The sequence below is a fragment of the Marmota monax genome, unplaced genomic scaffold (assembly GCF_021218885.2).
Source record: "Marmota monax isolate L192 unplaced genomic scaffold, Marmota_monax_Labrador192_F-V1.1 WCK01_AAM20220418_F8-fsc00006, whole genome shotgun sequence".
In the NCBI taxonomy this organism is placed as follows: domain Eukaryota; kingdom Metazoa; phylum Chordata; class Mammalia; order Rodentia; family Sciuridae; genus Marmota; species Marmota monax.
In genome coordinates this window covers 9850392-9872447 of record NW_026693712.1, presented here as the reverse complement: position 1 = coordinate 9872447, position 22056 = coordinate 9850392, and the positions used below count along the sequence as shown (strand labels likewise).

Here is a 22056-nt window from a genome sequence, read left to right as displayed (position 1 = left end):
GAGTAATTTGATTCAAATTTACCTTCAGTCCTTGCCAAGGCAGGCTGGTTCTATTAAAATACATCAAAACATATCCTAACGATTCCATGTCATCTCGGCGACTAGAAAAGAGAAACATAATTTTATGAATAGGATTATGGAAAACATATGAAAGAAAAGCCAAGTAGAATCACAAAAACATTTTCCCCAAATGAAAACAGAGAACCATTTGGTATCTTATGCAAGAAGATACTTAGTGACTGGACATGGTGACATACACCTGTAATGTGCCAGTGTTTTGGGAGGCTGAGGTAGGAAGATCTTAAATTCAAAGCCAGCCTCAGCAACTTAGCAAGACACTGTTTAAAAAAAAAAAAAAAAAAAAATTAAAAAGAGCAGGGGATGTGGCTCAGTGGTAAAGCCCCCCAAGGGTTCAATCCCCAGTACTAAAAAAAGAAAAAATTAATAAAGAAGATAGCTAAGGTAATAAATAGTTTATGATGGATTACCTCTTAATTATTTTTCTCATGAAATGTAAAATTATAATACCAACAACCTTAAAATATATATTTTTTTAAAGAAAACCAAAAGAAGTTGCTAAACAATGCTCTAAACAGGTTAATGAAAACTGCAAACAAACTACCAAAATGCTTCTAAACTTTGCAGGAGTTCATAAAATTTAGGGATGCCAAAGCAGGAGAATTCCAAGACCAATGCCACTCTATTCAACCTAATGAGATCCTAACTCAAAATAAAAACTAAAAAGGGTTGGGGATGTAGTTCAGTGGTAAAGTGTTCCTGGATTCAATCCCTAGTATCAAAAAAAATCAACAACAAAAAAACACAGCCACAAAAAAACAATTAAAAAAAATTTTTTAGGATGCTGAAATAAATTAGCATTTTAAAGTAAATTAAATATCTACATGAATGCATATATACATTACCTATATATACACACAAATCTATTCACATGCATACATTCATATTTTATTCATTCATTTATTGCAATGCTGAGAATTAAACTCAGGGCCTCAAGCACATTAGGTAAGTGTTCTGCCACTGAACTACATTCCAAGCTCAGATAAATACATATATTTAAAAATGTTATTTTTATATTTGTTTTGAGGAAAAATCAATTGTAATAAAAGATGATAGAACTCAAAAAGATCAGAAATTGCAATTTGCACAACTAAACAAACAATTTGCACAACTAAAATATAAAGTATTCAAAATCAGCATTAAAAAGAAACAGGAATTATATTCAGCTGCAAAATCAAAAATGTCAAAATAGGGCTGGGGCTGTAGCTCAGTGGTAGAGCACTTGCCTAGCATGTATGAGGCATTGGGTTTGTTCTCAGCACCGCATAAAAAAATAGATTAAAAAAAAACAACCCAAATAGCATTTCTAACTTTTGATCATGCAATCATGCAATATTTTCTCCCCAAGAAACAATTTTCAACAAAGAAAACAAACGATCTCACTGGGCACATCTGTAATTTCAGCAGCTTGGGAGGCTGAGGCAAAAAGATCAAACATTTGAGCCCAGCCTCAGCAACTTGGTAAGACACTCTCTCAGATTAAAAATAAAAAAGGGCTGGTGAAAAAAAAAAAAAAAAAAAAAAGGGCTGGTGAGCCAGGAGGATCTCGAGTTCAAAGCCAGCCTCAGCAAGTTCCTAAACAACTCAGAAAAGACTCTAAAATAGTTAGTTGAGTGCCCCTGGGTTCAATCTGTAGTACCAAAAAGGCAGGCAAAAATGAAAAAAGGAACAGACCTCCTATAATCAGCTTCTCTGCACTGGTTAAAAGCACCAGATAAAACAATTAAAAGCATTCTTCAATCTTCAGCCAAGGGCTGGGATTGTGGCATGGTGGTAAAGCGCTTGCCTAGCATGTATGAGGAACTGGTTTCGATTCTCAGCACCACATATAAACAAATAAATAAATAAGGTCCATCAATAACTCATAAAGAAATTTTTTAAAAGAATTATGATGTTATTTCATATTAATTTAAAATCTTCAGCCAAGAGGCATCCTTACATATTAGAAGAATTAACTGAAATATTTCACAAGCCTGTTGTTAACAGCTTGTGCTATGATAAACCATTATTTTCAGACTCACCTTTGCTCAATACCAAGATGTGCATTGATGCTAGCATATCGGGCAGTGCCAGTGAGGTTTTTATCTTCTCTGTATGGTATGTGTTGCCTTGTCCTGTTGTCTCTGTACTTTTTGGCCAAACCAAAGTCAATAAGGAATAACTTTAAAAGAGAAATAAAGAGACATTAGGTTTTCAACCTTGTTTAAACTGCTTCTTATCCATTTACTAGCATGTATCTATATATTCAAATATGTCAAAATAAAGATTTCATAAGCAGGACAGATACTGAACAGACTTACATCCCTAAAAGCTTTTAGTAGTCCTCACCAATAAATCAAGTAAAACAAAACAAACAAAAAACAAAACAAAACAAAAACAAAAAGAGTTAAATCTAATTATCTGCACTTCACAGGGTCCAATTCAGGATCCTGTCTTTATAAAATAGTGGATAAATGAATACATGCCTGATGGCAGAGTTGTCAAGTACTCAGTTTGCCATAATGAAATCTGACATCCTGTTACTATTTGTAAACAAACATGTTTCAGAATCTAGACATAAGCTATCTGTAACTCTTTCCTCCTACAAAAGCCACTGTTCAAAATGCCAATGAAATACTCATTTAAAATAAGACATCTTTAAAATCCAATATTGCCAGAAAAACCAAGATTTTTTAATTAAATTAAAAAAGGACTTTCATAAATAAGCATACATATTCTACTAGTTTGCACTGATATTAGGTGACCAGGTTAAACTTCTGGAAAATTTAACAAGTCAATCTAAAAAAAGTACTTAGCAATTAAAACAAGGTGGCTTACAATTAGCAGTTTAAATTAGCCTATTCAAAACAAAATTAACATTTCAGTTAAAAATTTTTAGTTTTATCTTATTCCCCTAAACCCAGGGAATAGGGTGCTCATTTACAACACAGCTGATTTTTCTAAATAAGTTTACTCTCCAGAAATGAAAACTTTGGGGGGGGGGGGGGAAGCATCTCTATTTTTAATGAAAGAGAAATCCAGAATGCATTCACATTTACCTACCATTTTAAACAAAAGAAATAAACTTATAATTTTGGCCTTTATCTTAAAATTACTTATTATACTATGCTGTAATAAAGTTAGATCTAATAATTATCAAGAAGGGCAGGTCTATTTGCCCTTATATTTTACATGGTCCTGAATTTTTGTTTTTTTCTAGTTATACCCTTATCTCTCCCACCCTCATACTGGGGACTGAATCCAGGAACAACCTATTACTTTATTTTGAGAGGGTCTCAAAATAAAGGGTCAAATATTAAAGTTCTGAGGCTGACCTCAAACTCATGATCCTCCTGATTCAACCTCCAGATCCACTGGGATTACAGGTGTACACCACTGCTCCTGGCTGTTAAGGCCTAAATTTTATAATTCTTTTTGCAAGGCTACTACTGGTCCCTTCTGCCACAGTCTGTAATCTGTGAAGTGCTGGAAAACCTGTTTGTCTAAATTGTTAAGAGTTTGTTTCAAAAAGAATACAAATTATTGCTTTAAGTTAATTTAGACCAAGTGCCTCTCTTAAGAGAATGAGTATTTTCAGCCAGGTACTACCAACTATTCTTAGTTATACTTTGCATGGTAAAGACATTAACATCTGAGTTTCTGTCACCATGACAACAATGAGACACTTATTTTCATTTAAGAATACTAAAAAAAAACAATGAATATTAAAATTATTAGTAAAATGTAATTGGATAATGAAAGTTATTTAAGTAATAAGATTAAACTTCCTAAGCAATCAAGTTACTTCAGGAATATGAACAAGTTAGTGATATAAAACACTAAGAGAAATAAATTGCTCACACTGTAAATTTCTCTTGATTATGAAAGCAGTTCAGTACACAAATATTAAAGTGAGTGAAATACCCTTCTGTTAAACAAAACAAAAATTATGATTAAGTTCTGCAGATTCATATTGAAAAGAAAACAGGAAAAAATTAACACAAAAGGACATTCAAATTCATGGTATTTCAAAAATACCCCTAGTAAATTTGAGGATTCCTGAATGCTAAATGAGTAATCAGTACACGAAATTTCCTCTAGGGGATATTTTCTGGGATTGTATCCTTTAGTACTTGAAACAGAGGAGAAAAAGGGAACAGCTCTGACATGATTAAGACTGTTAGTTTCATTCAAATCTGGCAACTACAGTCAATAGCTCCATTTACAACTCAATAACAAGACACTTTCTCACAACCCATGATTGCTTTATAGAAACCCAGTATTCACTACAGTTCTTTCCTTCCACAAAGCTAAAGAAGGAAACCATATTTTTAAAACAACAATAAAAACCCCCTAAAAACATATAAACACTGTCTTCTTAAACATTTCAATCTTTAAAATAAATCAATTTTAAATTTTCTCTTACAAATACCAAAAATAAATCAGGAAAAGAAGTGTCACTGTAATAGAAAGGCGTCCTATTTTCAGCAAACAACTGAAAGGAAAGCTGCTTGAAATAAAAATGAAAATATCTTGGTAGTTTATTACCTGTGGATACTTATCAAAGCTTCTTTTAGGAGCTCTATTTTCAACTTAAAAACTAACATAAACATACAATGTAAGTGTTTACATAAAACTAGTGGTACCAAGAATACTAAGAGTTGTAAATATTGTAAAGGCAAAACCAAATAAGCAAAGTCAGTATCAAAGAAACTTAAAGACAATGTACGTATATAGGCTTACATATACAAAAGGAAGCAAAATTCTTTGGTGGGTTCAAGCTGCTTTTCTGCGGACTTCTACTAATTACATGTTGTCTAAGATCTTTGTATTGCCTGTTTTTTAAAGAATGCAGCTTAACTATTCAAAGGTACATAGGAATCAGTTAACATCTGATAAATTGCAACCATTTTCTTCAGAAACACTATTGCTAATTTTAGTTTTTTAGTACTTGGAACAATTTTTCTCCTAATTCAAGGTGACATTACTCCAAAAAATTTGAAAGATCACTTAACCTCATAACCTAGTTAACCTGTATGTACAGAATATAAAAATATAATACAACTTTATATGTAAATTATTAAGATTATTCTCACAAATATTAAATATATGAATAAGTAAAAATAAGCTCTAAAGCTTAAAAAAATTTATATTATCTTATAATGAACCAAATTACCTATCATGTTATCTATCTGTTCTCACTTCTCAATCAAGATTGCAATCACAATAGCTGTATTTCTTTGCCTGAATAAAAATAACCAGTTGTCTGCAATCTTTTAAATAGTTCTTCAGATATGTGTGGATTAATAAAGCACTACATAGTAGTCTTCTTTGATTCCTCATGCCAATACCTGCTTTTCGGTGCATACTAAATTGAAAAATAAAAGATTCATCTGTACAGGAGCATCAAAATTTAAGTGCCTAAATTTTATTTACTTTCTTTTGTTTTTAATGTAGAAAACAAAAAAACTATCTAACTTCCACAAAAGTAATATGAAGAAATGCTTGTAAAATTACTGTAGTTTATCTAGTCGTCAAAATCTAAATTAGCAGGCTATACATTCACTTATTTTTCACATTACTAATGGTAATCTACCACTTACTTTGAAGTGCTTAAATTATGTTATTATTGTACTATTAAAAATATAATGTCCTCTAGCTCCACAGCATATGCTGCTCTTTAAGTATCCATTTGATGGAAGCTGAGAATTTACAGCTTATGATAATTCAATTCTAGAAACACTATATCTGAAATCTGACCTATACTTACCTGAAGTTCACTTGGGAAGGAGAGAGGAGAGGCAGAATATATTCATTTTACAGTACTGAGTTTCATTTTTCATAAATGAATTTTTGTGTATTCTGCAACTCCAAATACATTTTTAAAAACTAGTCTATCTGAAGTTTACTATTAACTAAAGAATTTTAATACTAGAACAACATATCTTTTCCTCATATGGATGCTGGAGATATAAAGATAATACTCTATTTCCATTTAGGTTTTCTCTAAACTTCACAAATTTTAAGCAAAAGCCACAAAGAAACATCTTAGTAATGTTATGTTTGCCAAGTATGTCTGAATAATGCCAACGGTAAGGGGTGCTTGAGCAAGATCTACATTATCCAGAATTAAAGCAAAATAAAAATAATCAAAATAAAACAATAAGAAAGAAAAGCACATGAATTTGGGATTGAGGTTGGAATAGGAGACAGTTTCAGACCTGGTTTAATCCTGAGAAAGATGGGTCCTGAGAAGTACTAACAGTCATGCTTCTTTTCCTCTTCCCCACTGGAGATTCTAAACACTAAACAGACAATAGAGGGTGGCAGTGCATCAAACAGTATTGCTTACATTGCAACAATGGCCGGCGCAGACAGGCAACACCGAGGCATTAGAGAAAGAACAGGGTAGCCAAATGCCATCCTTCTTCCACCAAGCACTGTAGCTTCTCAGATTTCCAAATAAGAATCACATACTTAAGAACATTTGAATTCTAGAAAATACTCAGGTTTTTATTGCCACTATATTGTGTCACTGCCTGAATCAGGGATAGCAATGGTGACATTTGGCTCTTCAATTTTTAAATAAAAAACGGGGAATTTAGATCTGCAATCTTTGGCACCACAATCTGCCCTTCCCCCAAAAAAAGATTATACAGGGGAAAAAAATCTTCAGTAAGGAAGAGGTAGAAGGCATTTAGTCACCTTAAAATTTATTTTCATAAGCATGCAGGGCTGATTACTAGAAGAGATGAGTAAATTCACTAAGATTGGAGCAGCCACTCCTAAATATCAAATTCAGAACAATTTTCCAAGTAAGAAATTTAATAAAAATTGACCTCAAATACTCCCCGCTCCCCCCCCCCATATGAAAACTACTAGAACAAGCTGACCAAAGAATCCAGTCTCATACAACTGGCATTTTTCAAACTACAATAATACAGAAAACACTAAAACCCAACTACTTAAAAACACTAATCTAAAATGCTCAACATTTATTACTTGAATCTTAGGTAAGCAAAACACTTCACTTCTAAGGTCTCTCTGAAACCATGTAGCAGTAAACATCTCCATGAAATTCTTTTTAATAACTGTGAGGAGGACACAGATCCTAAAAAAATGTTTCACCACCGGGCAATGTGGACTTCCCAATGTAACTACGTGATTAATAAGCTATTCTTAAGGAGGAAACAACAACTGAACCTAAGTATTATTGTTATCAACTAGGCCATCATTTAAATTTAAGACAAAAACCATGTACTGCACTGTCAACATGCAGGACAAGGATCATATGGGAATAAAGGATCTTTAGGATTAAGAAAATGGGAAGAAAAGGGCTGGGAAATTGGTCAAAAGAAGAGGCAAACTGACAAAACTGCCCAAAAAAGTAAGATCAGTAATATCTTTTCAGCTAAATCACCAGGTTTTACAATAACAATTAAGAACCTGGATGCTTAAAAAAAAGAAAAGAAAAAAAAAGAAAAAAGAAAAAAAAAAGCAACATAATACTCTCTGAAAATGCAATTTGGGAATGTTAAACTATACATAGGCTGAAACACCTTTCAAAATTTAAAGCTCAATGAAAAAAGTTTGCTTTCCTAAAACTTGGTCAATCTCACATATTAATAAATCAACACCAATTCTAATGGTAATGGCTCCAAGTTGGCATTCATACAGGCAAACAAAGGTAAACATTTGTAGCTGGACCTAAAAACACAACTTTCCCTAACAGTTTAGTAAAACAAATGGGACTCTTCCTTCCAAAAACAAATCAAAACAAAAAACATACATAAAACAAAACAAAAAAAGTTCCCAAGTTGTCCTGAAGTTGAGAATTTCTATCAGATCATCAGATCATTAACATGCTTAGTTCATTGCCAATGCTGCCTGTCTGCCCGAGCTCAACAGTGAATGGATAAAAGAAAGCAGTTCACTCAACAAAACTAATCATTGTAGAAAAAATTTCAACACAATTAGTTTCTAACTATAATCATGCGCCACTAGCTAAATCCAATCACCCCCGAAGTTGAACCATTCTCAGCAATCCCAATAAGCACTACTTTTGTTGTATGAATGAATGTTTCACTTGTCTATTCTTTTCCTTTAAAAGGGGACAGGGAGGAACTCACCCAACTTGGCGCCCAAGTAAGAAACTGTCAACTACTTTTGAAGAAGGCCCAAAAGTTATCCTTTTATATACACAAATCCAAGGACCAAAGAATTCTCAATATCAACCATGCTCAGTCAGCAAATGTTAACTCCATGGTGACAAGATGGGTCAGTGGTTCCCATACTGGCACAAGCACATATATTACAAAACCCACACTTTAGAGCCAAAGGTTAAAATCTGATTTTTAGCATTCAGGAGGAAAAGTATATAGAGGTTTTCACTATTCAAGTGAATGAAAAATAGATACAACTGTTCAAAAGTTAAATAACAGACGATTACAGTTCATTATGAAGCCCCTGGAATTTTATATTTCCACATAGATAACCAACCTCAGTTGGGTAAGTTGGAGAGAATATATTTCAAGTTACTAAGTTAATAGAGTTAGCTGATTATCCTTCTAGCACAATCTTTTAAAGCAATTATCAACAGCAATTTTTTACTATGGCTTCTTAAAGATAAAGAAGTTTATGAAAGCAATTCTTGTCAATATTCTACTCTTTGTTTTTCATGCAAAGAGCATTTGACTAACCTTATTACAGTGCCGCCCAATACCCATTAGGAAGTTATCTGGCTTAATGTCTCTGTGTATAAAATTCTTTGTATGCACATACTCAATTCTACTGATCATCTGGAAAAAAAAAAAAGAAAGATTAATTGAATTAAGTGATAAAAAGAAACCAACAAATTATTTCTCAAGTATTTCTGTATCTCAATTATTTAAAGTTCACAACAAGAGCATTAGAAAAAGTTAATTGGGATGAACAAAAATTCTCCATTTATTTCTAGCTTGACAGATTTCTAAACATAAACCTATAATGCCCTTTGGCTTGTCCTTTCAGTATTAATGTTTAAAAACACTTGTCTAACCTGATAGACTTGGTGGTCAGTATGTTCAAATTATAAAACTAATACAATATGTGGAATTACTTCAGTTGTCACAATAAATGAAATAAAGGCTTTCTACCCTCAATCTTGTGCGAAGGAAACATATTAAAAACAGCCTACTAGGGCTGAGGATACAGCACCTGTTTGACACGCATGAGGCCTTGAGCTTGATCCCCAGTATCACAAAACAACCAGCCTGGTATTACCAAGACCCATTTCCATGCTACTCTTATAAATACAAACACAAAGAGACACACACACATAGACTTAGGAGTTGGCGTACTGACTACTGATAGAAAAGTTATTATTATTGTTTCAAACTGAGTTAGAAGCCTTGGGTCTTTACCCTGTTCATCTTCCTGTGCTTACATACTTCTATGCAAAAGTTGAGTATTAAACATGTCATTCTAACAAGCTCTTCTTGGAAATTAAATCAAACATTATAGCTCTATTAGTAGTAGTAGCAGTAGTAGTAGTAGTAGTAGTAATGCTGGGGAATGAACCTAGGGCCTCACACATGCTAATAGTAAGCACAAATGTTCTTTTTAATGGCTATAAATATCCTGTGGCATAGTCATAATCCTATTAATATATGCTTAGATATATGTCCTTACCTAGCAGGGCTCCCCCCACCAATGGGCTATAACTCAACCCAGGAATTCCTGGGTTCAAGGGTATATATATAACACTTTCTTTTTGGTGGTACTGGGAACTGAACCTAGCTCTACCACTGAGCTATATCCCTAGCTTTTTATTTTATTTTATTTTTTTTTGGGGGGGGGATGGTGGTGGTGGTGGTGATACTGGGGATTGAACCCAGCGCCTAGGCATATAAGGCAAGCACTCTACCAACTGAGCTATATCTCCAGCCCTTTTTATCTTGAAATAGGGTCTCACCAGTTGCCCAAGCTAATCTGAGACTTGTGATCCTTTTGCCAAAACCTTCAGAGCAGCTGAGATTATGAAGAGTATCTATATGCTTTTAATTTTTATAGATAACATCCAACCACCTTTCACAATAGGCTATAAAATTCATATTTCCACCAGCAGTATATTAGAATATTCTTTCTAGATCTGGCAGATAAAAAGTATTACCTCACTTGTTAGGTCCCTACCACTTTATCATTTTTATGAACTGCTAAACTATACTCTTGATGGCTTACTCTTTCTTATTCATTTTTAGGAGCCTGTATAAAACAGACAACCTTTCATCTATTATGTAAATAGGTACAACTTTTAAAAATTTGTCTTTTGACTGTTTGTGGTATCTTGAATAAAACAAAAGTTTTTTATTTTCAAATTAACACACGGTCTTTTGTATAAAATACTTAATTAGACGTGGCATTTTAAAATGTATTCACTATCCAGAGCTTGCCAACGTTCTCGTTCTACTCATGTATTCTTACTCTTCTCACTAGTATGTGTCAGGTTTCTATTTTTCAATTGTCCCCATTTCCCCCAGAGCTTTTATTGCTTTGGATATACAGATTTTTTAATCATACTCCTTTACCTTGACAAATGTCTTTTGAAGCCAAACCAGCTTAAACTACTTACACCCTCAAAAAAGCATATGTATAAATGTACAAATACTACCTTTGAATGCAGCAGCAACTTTACAGGAAGAAAAACAATATATTTAGGTCACTTAATTTGTATACCTGCCTTAGATAATAACCATCATTAACTGTGACCATCAACCTCCTTAAACAAAAGCTTTCTTGCAATGCCCCCCCCCCCCCCCCCCCCGCCAAGGAATTGTATTCTTTCTCATGTTGCCAGCATACTCAACACAGACTTCTATTACAGAACCTTGGTATGGACCACCATGCCTAGTTGGTATAAAATCTTTTTTTGCTTTTACTAAAGATAAATAGTGACACATGGAATCATGATACCCCAGTTTATGAAATGTTTAAATTATAGTTAATAGTAGTTTTCTTATTCTCTATTTTTCATCAAAATTTCACATACCTGGTCAGCTAACATAAGTACAGTTTTCATTGTGAACCTTCTTGAACAGAAATTGAAGAGGTCTTCAAGGCTGGGTCCCAGAAGATCCATGACTAGCACATTATAGTCTTTTTCCTGACCATACCACCTAACAGAAGAAGAAAAGGAGAAGGGAGGATTACTATGATAACCCAATTACCGCTTAATATCATAAAACTTTAAAAAATTACTAAACTTTAATATTAAGACAGTTTTCTTCTTCTTTTTTTCTTTTTCTTCTTCAAGGTAAGCTCTCTATTCGGAACACGATCCCACTGATTAAATACATTGTCTAACATAAAATAGAATAAGATTTTTTTTTTGTCAAGTGACTCCAATGTCCTAAAGATAGGAAGTGCATGAAGATATTAACAAATTCTTTTACTAGGGCAGCTGAATTCTATACTCATCTGCTGTCACTGATTCCTGTGACCTTGGTCAAGTTCCTTAATCTTACTAGACTTACTTCCAAAATAAGAAATGAAAACTAAATCAGTCATTCTAAAATTTTCCAGAAAATAAAAACCACTTTTTATTATTGTATTTTATTTTTTTAAATTTTGGGGGGTTATAGATGGACACAATACCTTCACCTTATTTATTTATTTTTATATGGTGCTGAGGATCGAACCCAGTGCCTCCCACGTGCCAGGCAAGTGCTCTACCACTGAGACATAACCCCAGCCCCTAAAAACCACTTTTTAAACAACAAACTCCTGTATCATTTCCCACCAAACTGTGCTTATTGCTTGTACTTTCTTTCAAGGATGACCACTGCTACTTTTATTTACCCAAGGACTGGGAATCACCACAGTAAGCGATTTCAAATTTTAACACTTATGAGTATCCTCCCTCCTCCTTTTTTTTTTTGGTCACCGGGGATTGAACTCAGGGGGCACTTGACCACTGAGCCACATCCCCAGCCCTCTTTTGTATTTTATTTAGAGACAGGGTCTCACTGAGTTGCTTAACACCTCGCTTTTAGTGAGGCTAACTTTGAGCTCTGCTTCAGCCTCCCAAACCGTTGGGATTACAGGTGTGCACCACAGCCTGGCTTGAACATCCATCTTTATTTCAAACTTAATCAGATAACAAATTCTTCTTGGAAAAAAAATTAGATAATATTTAGGATATATAAGCAAAAAAGAGCAAGAGATCTTAAAGCTTAAAAACTGGACTAGTTTCTTGTTAACTCCAGTAAAACAGATACAAGAGTTACCGTAGTTGAAATTATAATTTAAAAATATCCATCAAAAGGGTAGAAATAGGCTTCTATTTTCCTCTTTCTTTTTCTTTTTCCTAGTACTGGGGATTGAACCCAGGGGTTCTGAGCCACATCCCCAGCCCTTTCTTTTGAGAAAAGGGTCTCACTGAGACTGGCCTTGCACTTCTGATCCACCTTGTCACTGAGATTAGGGATGTGTGCCACCATGCCTGGCTCTTTCTATGACTTTTACTTCAAGTGTAATACATATCAAGCATGAGATATGGATAACCACCAAACACACAAAAAAATCCATTTTACACCCTTTTTGTAGAAAAAGATAAAGGAAAATATGTCTGCTTAAACCTGTAGAGGTCTTGCCCACGTGCCTAAGAAAAAAAACACCTGTGCCAATGTGACAGCACAGCATTGGACTGTCATTTTTCTACTCCTTATTCTCCACACGGAAATCCAACACCCTTCATTTTCATTCAAACATTTACTTGCAGAAAGGTCACAGGACTTTTGGGGGTGGGAAACAGGGGACATAACACATGACAATATTAAAAAGGTAAATGATGAACAAAAATGTTGTGTTTTCCTTCCCTTTTCTTTTTTCTTTTATTTAATGGCAACAGCAAATCTATGCTAGAGTTGTCAGGAACTTGCTATTTTAAATGTCTAACATCACTGAGAATTACTACAGAATTTAAATAAAAATAAATCTAATTTACCTATTTTTTTTTGGGGGGGGGGAGGTGGACAGCACTAGGGACTGAACAAGGGCCTTGTGCACATGTTACGTAAGCAACCTACCATTGAGCTACATTCCCACTTCTTTTTATATTTTATTTTGAAACAAGGTCTCACTAAATTGCCCAGGCTGGCCTTGAACTTGTGATCCTCCTGCCTCAGCCTCCAGTAGCTAGGATTACAAGCATTTCCCACCACACCCGACTGACTTTACCTAGGTTTTTAAGAAAAGGGAGAAAGAATAAAGGAAGCAAGGGGAAGGCATAAAAAGTCTAATAGGTCAAAAGAAAAGCACAAACCATCTCTCTCATCTATACCAGGAAAATGTCCATTGATGGCCCAGACATAAAAATAACAAGCAATTTTATAACCATTCATCTAAACCCAAATATGAACAGAAATTTAACAAGATTTATACTTCATATTTTCATCAAATTAACATAACTCTATAAAGCCCCTTTTCATTTGGGTACTTTTCTTCTTACTAAAGTGTAAGGACTTTAAAAAAAAAAGCTACGATGGGTGGGGTAGCACGTGTCTGTAATCCCAGCTACTCTGGAGGATGAGGCAGGAGGATCCTAAATTTGAGGCCAGACTGGGAAATTTAGGGGATCCTATTTCAAAAAGAAACAGAAACAAACAAACAAACAAAAGGGCAAATATCAAAAAAGCTCCAAAATAACTAGATCTTTCAATCTACAAAGACTGGTACTTTAAACTCCTTAAAAGTGTGAGGCAGGTGTTTCTTCTATCTTTTGTATTTCCTCTTGATTTCAAGGAATATAGCTTATTTCTCTAAAGCTAACACTTCATACCCTCCATCTGTGCTTTCCATCTGGACTAACCCATCAAGAACATTATTGCACACAGATTAGGAACCAGGGATGATCTGCTTATTCAAATCCTACTCATTTCTATCATCACCTCATGTTTTCCACTATTTGGAGAGCTTCTCATTGTTTTAACCCAATCTTCTAAAATGCCAGATACCAAACAAATCTCCTTATGTAGCCTATCTCACACTGGTCTCCCATTTCACAGAACTTCCCTCATTCACCGCCTACTGCTTATATCCATATTCTAGCCCTCTGGCAATAAAATATCCTCTTTCTGTTACTTCAGTGTTTGGCAGACAGCTTACTATTCTGTTTCGGTTTTTAGCTGTCTTTATAGAACCTGAGTAATAAATAAACACTAACCTGACTGAGATCATTTAAATTTGTGGACAATCTGAACTATATCACCACAAAAACCTCACTCCTATGCTCCACTTCCTAGGTGCCTACAAGTTATAGACTCAGCTTTACATTTAGATTTTTTTTTTAAATGTTACATACACGATAAGTTTGCTATTAAGTATGCTGTAGTAAAGTGATGTGCATATTGTATATACTTAGGTTATCCTTGAAGATTAAAAAAATTGTTGGATTTGTTTCTTATTCTTCCTAATAATTTAAAGTTAAAAAAATAAAACAAGATGTCCAGGGCTCTCATTTTCTGTTTTAAACCAACACCTTTAGACTTCAGTGTTACCTGAAGTTCACAATTTATACAACGACATTATTTGCTTAGAGTACATAAAAATGGGTACATTAAAGTCTGAAGAATATGCTAATAAAAAGCAAGGACCATCTCTCTGTTCTCATATCCTTTTCTCTAACCCTACATCCAAACTACAATCTAAATTACAAATACACAAAAAAGAACTATTAGGAGAGTTTGTAGCTGGGATACAATACTATAAGGGTTGGGGATGTTAACTATTAGGTGGCAAGGTCCTGAATTCAATCCCCAACACCACATATACATACAAAAGAAAAGTTGTATGATAGCTGAAGATTTCAACTTAGAGGTTTTTGTTTCTCTGAGGAATCTCCTTATGAAAACAGAAATAGCAAACTACTGAAATCAAAGTACTTGAGGAATTCCAAGAAAAATAAATTGGTAGAATCCTTGTACACCTCAGAATAAAGTACACAAATAAGTACTGATTCCATCACTATAACTAAGACACAAGTAACATCAAAAAAGTAATTATCTGTTTAATAGAGGTCCTCCTTTCAGAATATAAGTTTGACAGGGGCAGCCATTTTGTCTACTTCACAACCCTGTGTTCCCATCATCTACTGTTTTACATACATGAAATGGTCAGTAGCATCTGTTAATAGGGAGTACATGAGTTGTCAGAGGAAGAAAATGCAAGAAAAATAAAAATACTCCCTGAACTCAAGGTATAATATAAAATCACTGGGAAGCATCTACTCATCTGTGATTAAAATAGGTCAAATAATTATAAAATTTAAGAGTGATAGTTTTAACCAAGTACAGCACATCAGCTCTTTTGGGAGGCCCTGGATCCAATCCCCAGTACTACTGTGTGGGGTGGGGTGGGGGGACGGGGCAGGACAGTTTTAACAAAGTTAAAAAAAAAAAAAAAAAAAAAGAAAGAAAAAGAAAGTCTTTCCCTATGCTATTTATCTTTGTTATCTTTAGGTTGTTAGTGTCAGAAGCTTTATAAACCAAATAAAAAGTTTAAACACTGAATTAGTGCTATAATATATTCAATTTTTCATGACATCTACAAAGTATTCTCAAGACACTGTCTCTCAAACTAAGACTCTGGCCAATTCACCATCACCCAACTTTTATTACTTTTTATAGGGAGGTCAAATTCTTCCTTTAGAATGCTACCTGGTGCTGGGTGTGGTGGCACACACCTGTAATCCCAGCAGCTCGGGAGGCTGAGGGAGGCTGAGACAGGAGGATCATGAGTTCAAAGCCAGCCTCAACAATAGCGAGGTGCTAAATAATCAGTGAGACCCTGTCTCTAAACAAAATACAAGGGGCTGGGGATATACCTCAGTTGGTAGAGTGCTTGCCCTGAGTTTAATCCCTGGTCCCATAAATAAATAAATAAAAATAGGGCTGGAGGTATATGGCTCAGTGGTCCAATGCCCTTGAGTTCAATCCTAGGTACAAACCACCCCAGAATGCTATGCTACTGGCAACAGTTCCAGTTACACGGGTCTCTTCTCTGAATTCCTTTCAGTGTTCCTATACAATAATATTCATGTATAGCTTTTTAAAAAATTTTTTTATGGTGCTGGGGATCAAATTCATGACCTAATACATGACAGGCAAGTGTTATACCACTTAGCTACCTCCCCAGCCCTGTGTATGGTATTATTACTAGTATAATTTTACTATTCATAATACAGAGATATAGTGTCAAAAATCATAATCGTTCTTTCCATTTTTTTTCCTCCCACTACTTAGAATTGTACCCAGGAGCATTTCTACCATTGAGCCACAGCCACAACCCTTTTCAGCCTCCGGAGTCACTGGGATTGATTATAGGTGTGGGTCACTGAGCCTGGCACCTTTGGCTTCTTATTATAATCATGCCATGTTGATTTCTTTTCCTTTTTTAAGATACTGGGGATGGAAACCAGGAAGTACTCTGCAACTAACTGAACTACATTCCTAGCCCTTTTTATTTTTATTTTGAGGCAGGGTCTTGCAAAGGTTGGCCTGGAACCTGCAGTCCTCCTGCCTCATTCTGTACCTGGGATTATATCTCTGTCTAATTTTTTGTGTTTATTTTGGTGCTAACAATTCATTCTTCAGCAACAAAGAATGACATGCTGGCCTCATCTCCCTAAATCACCAGGTTTCTGGACCCCTTCTATTCTCAATTTAAACCTTTGAGCCTAAGCTGGACCTGGAGTGCATGCCTGCAGTTCCAGCTACTCCAGAGGCCAACTCATATCAGCCAGGCAACTCTGTTTGACTTTGTCTCAGAACAACAAAAAGGGCTGGAGATATGGCTCAGTGGTGAATGCTTGTCAGGTATGCATAAGACCCTGGTTAGATCCATTAAATAATCAACAAATGAAAAGCCTGAAAAGTCACCAATCTTTCTGGTACTGCATTCATTTGTTGATTACTTCTGGAAGCTGTAGGCATTGATAAACTTGAATATTAGACAACTATTAATACTTATGAAGCCCCCCTTACTGACATTCATCATGAAAGGGGCCAATAGTGCAATTCAGGCTCAACTACATTTCGAATCATGGTAACTCTTCAACCCTTTTAAAGGAGAACCAGAACCAGACTAAATATGGGTTACTTCCTTCTGGCTTTTTATTGTCTTCATAAACAAGGATGCTGTATAACTCTCATTGTCCTTAAACTTCCTTGCCCCTATTTGCTTCTTTAATTTGTGGCCTTCATTCATTACACTTTGAATACAGACACCTGAAAATTTTTTTTTAATATTTATTTTTTAGGTGTAGATGGACACAACACAATACCTTTGTTTTTATGAGATGCTGAGTATCAATTTTATTATCTAAATACTAAATATGAATCCTCCTGCCATAGAAAATTGAGCATTAGGAGTGGGGTTGTGGCTTAATGGTACAGCACTTGTCTAGCATGTGTGGCACTAAGTTCGATCCTCAGCACCACATAAGTAAATAAAGTTATTGTGCCCATCTACAACTAAAAAAAAGAAAGAAAGAAAATTGAGCACTAAGCCATTTCCTTCTCTCTTCCAGTTTCACATTCAAAGTACACTTCAGATTTTAAAAGATCAGTAACAATCTTTATTCATAATCCCTTGGATTCGATTTTAACACAATTTCTGTAAAAACAAAACAAAACCTCAAATTTGCAATTTTCACAAATATCTTTACGATGGTTTAGGAACCAAAATATTTTCACTAGGGAAAAAAAACACACAAAGCTACTTAGCTACTCCAGGGTTGAAGAATCAAATTTAATAAAAAAAGAAACATAAATACAAAAATCACCATAGTTTTAGATATAGATGTACCTATCAAATTAAAAATAATATGATCAAGAAAGATTAGCTATTAATTCATTTTTTTATGTCATCAAACCTGTTTTGCCATTTTTTGTGTGAGTATGAGGACTGACTCTAGGCTTTAGTTACATTAGACAAGCACTCTACAACTGATCTACATATCAGCCCCATTTTTTTCTTTTTTTGGCAATAGAACGTTGCTATGTTGCTCAGCCTGGTCTTCAACTGCTAGGCTCAAGGGTGGTTCAATATTAAGAGTAGCCAGGGCTGGGGTCGAGGTTCAGTGATAGGGCACTCTCCTCATATGCCTGAGACACAGGGTTTGATCCTTAACACCACATTAAAAAAATAGATAAAATAAAGATATTGTGGCCATCTACAACTAAAAAAAATGAAGAGTAGCTGTATTCAAGGTGTCCTACCATGTGCCCAACTTCAACCCCCATACCCAGTTCCCCATATTGGGGACTGAACCCAGGGGTTCTATAACAAAGAGATATATCACCAGTCATTTTTTTTTTATATTTTCATTTTAAGACAAGGTCTGTCTCACTAAGGTTGCCAAGGCTGGCCTTGAACTTGCAATCTTCCTGCTTCAGACTCTCAAGTAGGTGGATTACAAGTAAGTGCCAGACTGGCTTCAACCTTTTAAAATTGACTCATTTCCCTATATCACTAATCTTACACCTAGGGGAGAGAATTAAAAAGCATGTAAGTAATATAAAATCCAATAAGTCTATTGAAGGGAAAAGAAAATAAATATTAAAGCTAGGTGTGGTCTAATCTCCCAAGGGCTGGGGATGTAGTTCAGGGGTAGAACATTTGCCTAGCAAGTATGAGGCCCTGGATTCAATGCCCAGTACTGCCAAAACAACAACAACAATAACAACAAAAAACTCTCCCCAAAATACAAAACATAAAATTTCCTTTCATACATATCACTACCCACCAAAGACACTAGTCATTAACCATTCAATATTCATAATAGCTAACAAAACCAAATAATCTCTGCTTTTATTTTTTTAATATTTATTTTTTAGTTATAGGTGGACACAATATCTTAATCTTATTTTTTTATGGTGCTGAGTATCAAACCCTGTGCCTCATACATACTTAGGCGAGCACTCTACCTCTGAGCCACAACCCCAGCTCCCTGCTTTTATATACAGTACAGTGTGTATGTATAGAAGCAAACAAGTACCGGTCAGGTTTGCTTATGTTTCTTGTCCAGCTACTAGGAAGGTTGAGGCAGGAGGATCAATTAAGCCCATGACTTGAGACCAGCCAGAGACTGTACCCGCACCTCCAAAATAAGAAAGCACACACAATAACAGAAGGATGCAAAAATTATGAGACTTCAATTCCTTTGAAGAAGTAAGGCTGCTTCTTAAAGTAGAGATGGAAGAGGAAAAGATGAAGGGGTGGGTAGCATTTAGGGGTTTGCCTGAAATTTGGACCTATTTTCAATGTATACTGAAAATAACCAGTAATAGGCAGGTACATAATATGCATAAGATGACCTTATTTTCTTCTACACCAACTCATTTGTTGAAAACCTGGTTTATTGTCTTCCATAGCCCATTATCCCAACTGTTTTTATTTATTTATTTTTTTGCTTTATTAACTTTGAATTATTAACTAAGGGACTGGGTTTTCACTTATATGCTAATTGCTCAGATCTAACCTCAGTCCTAATCTCTTGAGCTGAGATCTTTTCAGTTTTCTGTTAACTGCACAAGAGTTAAAATTGGGATATCATGTCACCTTAAATTCAACGTGTCCAAGTTCAAAATGATCTACTCTACTTCCAAAATATCAAAACTGGGCCTCCTTCCTGACTTCTTAATCTAAACCACAAATTCTCAAGGCTTAAATGCTATCTATACTCCCACTTCTCAAAACAGAAAACATGATGCACATAAAAATGGTTGAGCATGGAAAGTCCTGGATTGAATGCCCAGCATCAAAGTAATAAAAATAAAATGGTTGAACATTTCCCCCCACACTATATAAACTTGTTTGGCAAATCCTTTTAAAAGAGACTAAGTATTTGAGGTAAAAACTATCTGAAAAGTATATAGGACAAAATTAACTCAAACCCTCTGAATACAAAGAGAAAACGGTGAATTATTCTAAAGTTTGATATAATTTTTGTTTAAAAAGTACAGATGAGCCAGGCTCGAAGGTGAACATATATAATCCCAGCGATTTGGGAGGCTAAGGCAGGAGGATCATAAATTGAGAGCATCCTCAGCAACTCAGTGAGGCCCTGTTCAAAAATAAAAATATAAAAAAAGCATATGGCTCAGTGGTTAAGCACTCCTGGGTTCAATGCCTGGCACCAAAAATAAATAAACAAACAAACAAGGTCTGGGCTGGGAAGATTACCTAAGATGTAGCAAAAGGGAAAATGGAAGAAGCAATAATCCCTATTTACAAAGAGTCAATATAATCTGGAAAATAACACACAAAGCAATGAATATATGAATAATAAATAAATCCGATAGGCATAGTGAAGCATGCCTATAACCCTAGTAACTTGCTGAGGATGAGTCAGAAGAACTGCAAAGGTGGGGGATATAGCTCAGTGGTAAAGTGCCTCTGGGTTAAATCTCCAGAATGCCCCCCCCCCCACCACAACAAACAACCCCATTCATCCTGTAAAAACCTGAATAATACAGAATTATGCAGTACTCATAAAAGTAAATTCTTCAGTGACCAAAAAACTTAAAACTGGTCCAGTAAAACAGCAGTTCAGTTTAAGGATAAGATGATAGGACTGGGAATATAGCTCAATTTTAGAGTGCCCCTGGGTTCAATACCCAGTACCAAAAAAAAAAAAAAAGGGGGGGGGGATATCCAAACATCTTTCCTGATTTTCTGCAGGAGTCAAATTGACCACTACAATATACCAGGTCCATGGCAGATGCTCAAAATACAAGACTCACAAAAATTTTCTCCTAAGTGAAATGTATCCAGTATTAAGTGAAATGTATCTAGTATTTTCAATTTTGTCAGCACAGGGTAGATAGGCAGGCACTAGCACACACCCACAAAAACTGAATGAAAGAAGGTACTTGTTATTCCCTACATAGTACTGTACAAGATGTTATAAAGTATGCTAAGTCCACAAAGACAGTCTTAACCATCAGTTTTCATTAAACATTTCTGCAATAGGGATACAAAGTATTAATACTAGAAGGTTCAGAAATAGGAACACTAGGATTTTAATAAGTGGAGCTTGGTAGAAGACTAACTTCTATCAAATGTGAATGGCCAAACATAAAACAACCCATCAATGGGGAAAAGCATACTGAAGAAATATAAAAGGGAAAAAAATGGTATTCATGTAAAGTATGAACTTCAGTTTAATTAGATGCGCTTCATTATTTCAGTTGTTACCAAGGACAATATAACTGAGACTTGAAAAATTTGAAAACTTAAAACCTACAAAAGTTTCATGCTATTACTTTCCAAAGTAGCTTTAAATTAGATCTCATACTTGATGTTCCATAAAAGTCAACATGGGGATAGAATAGTTTGGCAGTATAGGGAAATATAACAAAGATGAAGTACTTAGAGTAACTTCCAGATTTGCTGAAATACAGACTAAGCACACTCCTAATTCCCAAATCCCAAATCTTCTGAGTGCCAACTTGATGCACATAGTCTCAGATTTCACAGCATTTACAATTTCCAAATCAGGGATATTCAACTACAAAAGTCTATGCAATATTACAAAATCTGAAAAAAAATAAAATAAATTCCAAAAATCTGAAACACTTCTGGTCCCAAACATTTCAGATAAGGAATACTCAACCTAAACAGACTGACTTAATTTCAGAAGGTTCATTTGCAAATCTCTCCACAATATATTTAAGAATGACACAATTGTAACAAGGATGGTTTATACTATATATGCTTCAGCCACTGTTATCATACCTTAAGAAAAATCCTTCAATACAAAAGTTGCTAATGGAAGCAACTTCGTAATATTGCTGACCTAGAATCAAAAGAAATTTCAAAGGGCCAACACTACTAACAGATGCTAATAGGTATGTAAGCATGAATATCCTCAATAATAAGTCTTCACTGTGAAGTTACAGGACGTTATATTTTAATGATACAGTGTCATCTTTACATCAGAATTCAAAGCTAAATGAACTA

At 34.9% G+C, this 22056-nt stretch overlaps 1 protein-coding gene across 4 annotated transcripts in view; it reads right to left on the bottom strand.

Annotated features, from left to right (window-relative positions):
* The window catches only part of Csnk1a1 (casein kinase 1 alpha 1), a 42287-nt gene that overhangs the window by 11724 nt on the left and 8507 nt on the right, over window positions 1-22056 (bottom strand). For 3 of the 4 annotated variants that reach the window (XM_046459997.2, XM_046459996.2, XM_046459998.2), the window contains exons 3-7: window positions 11084-11210; window positions 8757-8855; window positions 6279-6362; window positions 2100-2239; window positions 23-101 (exon numbers count right to left, since the gene is read on the bottom strand). In XM_046459997.2, coding sequence (XP_046315953.1) covers window positions 23-101; window positions 2100-2239; window positions 6279-6362; window positions 8757-8855; window positions 11084-11210 — 529 coding nt within the window. The remainder of the gene's footprint in view (window positions 1-22; window positions 102-2099; window positions 2240-6278; window positions 6363-8756; window positions 8856-11083; window positions 11211-22056) is intronic. The other variant, XM_046459999.2, reaches the window with a different exon arrangement.